Consider the following 6516-nt stretch of genomic DNA (forward strand, 5'->3'; position numbering starts at 1 on the left):
GGGATTATTCTCGTGAACCACCTCTCGACACCCACCAATGCCAATGCATGCTTCCTGAGATATGAGCCACAAAACATTGAAAATGTGGTCTGACCAGAGCTGTAGAAAGCCTTAGAGTCCCCACATTTATACTCTAGTCCTCTCGAGATGAATGGCAACTTCGTATTAGCCTTTTAACGACTGACTCAACCGGCAAGTTTCCCTTCGGCGAATCCTGGACTTGGAATCATAAGTCCCTTTGCACTTCAGATTTCTGAATTTCCATCCCGAAGTCCCTTTGCACTTCAGATTTCTGAATTTCCATCCCGGTTAGTAATAGTCCATGCCTTTATTCTTCATACCAAAGTGCATGACCTCACACTCTCCCACATTATATTTCATCCACAACTCTTTTTCCCACTCTCCTAAACTGTCGAAATTTTTCAGTAGGCTCCCTGCTTCCTCAATACTACCTGCCCCTACACCTATTTTTGCATCATCTGTAAACGTAGCCAGAATGCCCTCAGTTCTGCCATCCAGATCATTAACTAATAAAGTGAAATGTCGTGGTCCCAGCACTGACCCTTGTGGAACAATACAAGTCACTGGCTGCCATCCTGAAGGACCATTTTATCCTCGCTCTGCCTCCTCATAGACAGCCAACCTTTTATCCATGTGAATACCTGACCGATAAGTGGGGGGGGGGGGGGGGGGGGGGGTCAGAATTTCAGGGTCATTCCTACAGACAGAATGGAAATGTTCCTCAAAACAGTTTTTGTTTTGTCCGCTAATGTAAAGGAGACTGCATTTTGAGCAGCAAAGACAGGAGACTGGATTGAAAGCGTAAAAGTGAAATGCTGCTCCACCTAGAAGGTGTGATTGGTGCCTTGGTCAGTGAGGAGGGAAGAGGTGAATGAGCAAGTGTTGCAGCTTCTGAAATCACATGGAAAGGTGTCATGGGGGAGTGGGGAAGTGTACGAGGTGATGGAGGGTGTCACAGAGGGGATTGTCCCTGTGAAATACTGACAGTGGACGGGAGGGGAAGATTAGATTACTTTACAGTGTGGAAACAGGCCCTTCGGCCCAACAAGTCCACACCGCCCCGCCGAAGCGCAAACCATCCATACCCCTAACCCTACATTTACCCCTTACCTAAAACCATGGGTAATTTAGCATGGCCAATTCACCTGACCTGCACATCTTTGGCCTGTGGGAGGAAACCGGAGCACCCGGAGGAAACCCACGCAGACACGGGGAGAATGTGCAAACTCCACACAGTCAGTCGCCTGAGGCGGGAATTGAACCCGGATCTCTGGCGCTGCGAGGCAGCAGTGCTAACAACTGTGCCACCGTGCCGCCCCAGATGTGTTTGATGGTGCTGTCCTGCTGGAGGTGTTGGAAGTGGCGGAGGATGATTCTGTGAATGTAGATTCTAGTGCACTAGGAAGTGAGGACAAGGGGAGATCTATCATTGTTGTGGGAAGGAGTGGATCGAGTGAGGGCAGAAGTGAGGGAGATGGGGCAGTTACAACTGAAGGCTCAGTCCACCCGAGTTAGCGGATTCCTCAGTTGACAGAAAAGGTGATCATGCAGGAATCTTTCTACTGGAATGTGGCATCATCAAACAGAAATCACAGAGCCAGAGAAACTGTGAGGATGGAGTCACCCGCAGCTGATGATGTGTTCTTACACATATGCAGGTTTCCCCGAGTGATTGAAATGAGCCAGGTATTTCAGTTGCAGATTTATGCCTTATATCTGTTATAAAACGAAATGTGAAAATGGACCCAGGTGAAGATCAGTAGATATGTGGTGTAGAAATGTAAGCACATATTTCATAATGCTCTGCAATGATTGACTCTGGTCAGAAAGAAGATGATATGACGATGTGAAGATGAACCACCCATGATGCACAAACGCTGTGAAGGATCCTAATCAATCACAAACGATAGAACTCAGATTCGGGAACACTCGTGTCGGCCAACTTTGAAATGTGTATTTTTGGAACCAGAAGCAGATTGTATAAAGCAAGATACAAAGAATAATATTCCAAAACTGACAAGAAATATAAAAAACAATCTAACCACAAGACCTTTACCATATCGATTAAAAAAAAACGTTCATGATGTGTGTGTGAGACTTTGGAACAAAGGCAGGAAAGTATATGTGGAACACCTGGAGGATGTGACTGGGAAATTGGTTTCAGAGAACAGGCAGAGAATTTAAAACAGTATTTTACATCGTTCATCACAGGGGAAGTCACAAAGCGTTTCAATAATATAATCAAAATTGTAGTCAGATCAAATTTCTTGCAATGTCTCTAACAAAACGAAAAAGGCTTTTCTCAAACAGATATGACCAATGGTAAACAGGTCATCAGCTATTCATAGCTGGTTTTAATAGAAGTTGTTACGGAGTTCTGTTGGTACTGTGTGAAATATTCCACAACTCTCCAGATTACAGAAGTGTTCCAGCAAAACTGGAGACCCTCCAATGTGGTGCCTATCTTCAAGATGAGAGTGAGTCTTCAAGAGTTTAGGTGCTCCCTTTGTCTGAATTTTGGAGTATATTTGAGAGGCCTAATGGCCTCATGACGCACTTTCATTCTGAGTGATTTAAAGAAAATAAAACTCTGCACGTTCCCCTGATTTGTTGCACACTGGGGAACGAACATTTTCCTGAACTTGGGAAATATTTGGAACATTGTACAAACGACTTCGTTTAGATAATTCTAGAAACAGCACTCAACAGGCCATTTTATAATAATGTGGGGGTATTGCGTAGGTGAGAGAGGGAGAATTTGCTGCATGCAGTACTGAGAGTGATGGAGCCTCATTCTGGAGAAGGCGCTGGAACAGATATACAGTGAGTGTGAGGGAGCAGAGAGAATATGGTGACCCTTATCCTGACAGAGCGGGAAGGTAATTGGTGCTTGTCCTGTATTGCTGAACATTTCTTCAGACTGCAGATACTGCACTGAACTGGGTGGTGAGCTCAGACCATCCTCGGTGGGTCTGGTGGTGTGGCCACCTCTGGGAAGAGAATGGCCCTCCTCTATATTAGCCCATTCATCAGGACGTCCGTGACCCTGTCTACAAACCGTGGTGTAATTTCCACTTATCTCCATGCACAGGGTAAACTGTGCAGGGCAACACCAAGCTGAGAAAGCTTACCTGTGTGACCATTGGCCGTTTAAATATTGAACCAGGGAATCACGGAATACCCAGGGGCATCCGGGCAATGGCGAGTACCTGCAGCCATGATGGGTGGGAGAATCGGGCTGGTATTGAATGAGAGGGACACCTTGGGGTGGGGTGGGTAGTTAATGAGGTGAGTTCGATAAGATAACACCAGGAAACTAGCTCGGCCTCGTGCAGAGAATCCCTCTGTCACACTCAATGAAAATAGTACTGACCCAAATTATTGTTTGATTCAGCCCAATGAGCCAAAGACTCTGCTGACCCTGCTCCCAGTTAAAAAAAAACTGCAGAACAAATGCTATCCAAAACTCTCTATCATCTTAACTCTCCAACATTTTATAAATATCCTGTTCACCAATCATTCCTGGAAACAGTCGCCTTTTTTGCAAGATGTTTTCATTTCACAATTTTTAAACCTACGATCAGGTCCTTCTCTGAAATTGTCTCGCAAACTCCCCGTCTTTTTTAACCAAGCTCCTCCCATTTGGTGGTATTTCAACGGATTCATGGCCTCTCTCTGGCAGTGATTTTCACATCCACATCACCCCCTTGTCAAGGTACAGTGTAAATGGACGGGAGCTGCACAGCCTGTCACTTCCAGCATGAGCCGCCCGCAAGTCTCCCCACACTGGACAGTGATCTAACACAGTGTTACTCAGCAATGCGGTGGTTGTTGCACACAGTTGTATATGCTGGGAAGGTAATTGCTCCAGATTAACAGATAACTTCACTGCTATTCACTGCACACTTTCCCATGCTGGACAGATACCCAGTCCGCATTCAGAGATCAATGCACTTGTGTGTTCTGCACAGCGCCCTGTGCGGAACAGATTATTTAGCCCAGGTTTATAACTCAGTGCACTTATCGACAGATATGTAGTGGACTGGTGATCCCTGAACAGTGTTCGATCCTGGACGGATTGCTGAGAGGTACACTAGCTTGGTCTTCGCAGTTCTTCATGATAAATAGATATCTCATATTGGCTTATATGTGTCCGGGCTGGATCTGTGAGGTGGAATGAGTATCCGACATAACTCCTTACATAAATATCATTCCTACATCTCGGCCCATTCCGCTGTTTAACCCCATATGTCTGCAGCATGTTGTCCATTAAGTAATTACCCAATAAAACCTGAATCTCTGTCACTCTTGTTATGGACCAAAGCAATCCCCTCAAAATACACAAATCCCCTCCGACCGAACATGCTTTTTGTCATATTTTAAAGGTAAATGTGAGGTGCTGTGTTTCAGATACGATTCGCTTGGTCAAAATATTCAACATTAAGAAAAACACTATTTATTCAATCACTGCTGATAAAATACAACAAAAGGAAGTGCAACCTGGAACATATTAATTCTGGTTAAACACTGAACAGAATAATAGGTTATTTAACTACAAACAGTAACTGCTCCAATGTGGTAACATCCTATAAGCACACACTTGTCAAAAAACAAGTTCAGGAAACAGATTTTCTGACATGCCGTTCTCCAATCCAGGAGGAATAAAAATCAAAAGACTCTTCTGAGAGAAATCTCAGAGAGAGAGTGTAGAAGCCAGGAGAGATTTACCGCCTTCCAGCTCTGCTGCGACCCCAGCAATAACTGGCGAAAGGTAAAACTAAGTATCCTGTTTCGAGGAGAATTTGACTATCACATCACAGGACTAGGCCGCAGCTGCAAGGACAACAAGGAATGGACTGTATCTACACAGTCTATGGTGCTGTAGGAACTTGGCAAAAATGCCTAACCCCACCTAAACCGTTAAATGACTGTCAGATAAATGTCAAAGTGAAACATAAATAAATAAAACAAAAGGATACAGCAGGCTTGGCCATCAGACACAGACGGTCTCAGGAGCCCAGCAATTCCTACCCTGCCAAAACACAATAGAATCATCGAGCTTGTGAACAGAAAGCATCATCTCTCTCCCTCACCCCTATCTTTATAGTTGGAGATGTGTCAGTAACCCAATAGTCAGCAATATCAACATCCCACCTGCACCAAGTACTATTGTGACATATGAGCGTTGTTATGAAAGGGGTTTGCTAGAGCTGTTTGTTCAATGACTGCGTTTAATATCAGGCTTCCTGGACCTAACTGTGTCATTGGAAGGTTTCCCTTTTCAATAATTATGAGCTTCTTTCAACTTATTATGCCATAGTATTCGGCGCAGATTCAACCTCAACAAGATTCGGATCAGCAGCTACAGAGAGAGGGAGAGATCAGACTTTTGAGAACATTAGACTGGAATGATCCAACAATGGATCAGAATCTGAGAACATTGAACTGGGATGTTCCAACTTTAGACAGGAGTTTACCCTTGGGTCTTTACTATCTTTCTGAGGATTGGACATGGTTAGAGTTGCGGATACAAGCTGTATTGATTATTATTCAAGTAGGCGCTATCCCATCCTCTCTATTATCGGTGTTCCTGGTAAGCCTATATCTATCAATTCTATAAACGATGCTGAAGGTTATTTCTAATCCGGTTAATTACGTTTCGCAAATACATAAACTATCAGTCTCAAACTCCACTTTCTTTTCATGCATTTCCAAACTATTTACCCATAAACATGTCACAAGGAAGAAGACTGTTTGGAACCTTGATCTCCTTTTTACCCTAGACTGTTTTATTTTCCGCATTCTCTCTGTAATCAACTCTGTCGACATCCAGTCTGCAGCTCTGCCGCAGTGCTGTTGCTGAATTGCCATCATCTACCTCTTCGTTAACGATAGATTATATAGCTCCAGTTCACTTCTGACCTCTCTTCCAGTTACAAATATTTTGACCACAAACTTGTTCTTGTATCTGCAGTTACTTCACAACAGGCACTCGGTATAAGAGTAATAATGTCACTGACCCATATCATTCAATGGCACAGGTTATGACTCTCAAAGCATTGTTTGAAATTCTACAACAGCTGATTACTAAACTTAATTCATAGAACATAGAACAGTACAGCACAGAACAGGCCCTTCAGCCAACGATGTTGTGCCGACCATTGATCCTCATGTATGCACCCTCACATTTCTGTGACCATATGCATGTCCAGGAGTCTCTTAAATGTCCCCAATGACCCTGTCTCCACAACTGTTGCTGGCAACGCATTCCATGCTCTCACGACTCTCTGTGTAAAGAATCCGCCTCTGACATCCCCTCTCCACTTTCTTACAACCAGCTTAAAACTATGACCCCTCGTGTTAGTCATTTCTGCCCTGGGAAATAGTCTCTGGCAATCGACTCTGTCTATGCCTCTCATTATCTTGTATACCTCAGTTAGGTCCCCTCTTCTCCTCCTTTTCTCCAATGGGAAAAAATTCCGAGCTCAGTCAACC

At 44.1% G+C, this 6516-nt stretch overlaps 1 protein-coding gene across 1 annotated transcript in view; it reads left to right on the forward strand.

Moving 5' to 3' along the window:
- Positions 1-6516, forward strand: part of LOC122559232 (cytosolic 10-formyltetrahydrofolate dehydrogenase-like) — a 130146-nt gene that overhangs the window by 25096 nt on the left and 98534 nt on the right. Inside the window, exon 4 of the mRNA XM_043708612.1 lies at positions 1680-1707. Within this exon, the coding sequence (XP_043564547.1) occupies positions 1680-1707 (28 nt within the window). The remainder of the gene's footprint in view (positions 1-1679; positions 1708-6516) is intronic.

Source organism: Chiloscyllium plagiosum, chromosome 18 (genome assembly GCF_004010195.1).
Source record: "Chiloscyllium plagiosum isolate BGI_BamShark_2017 chromosome 18, ASM401019v2, whole genome shotgun sequence".
In the NCBI taxonomy this organism is placed as follows: Eukaryota; Metazoa; Chordata; class Chondrichthyes; order Orectolobiformes; family Hemiscylliidae; genus Chiloscyllium; species Chiloscyllium plagiosum.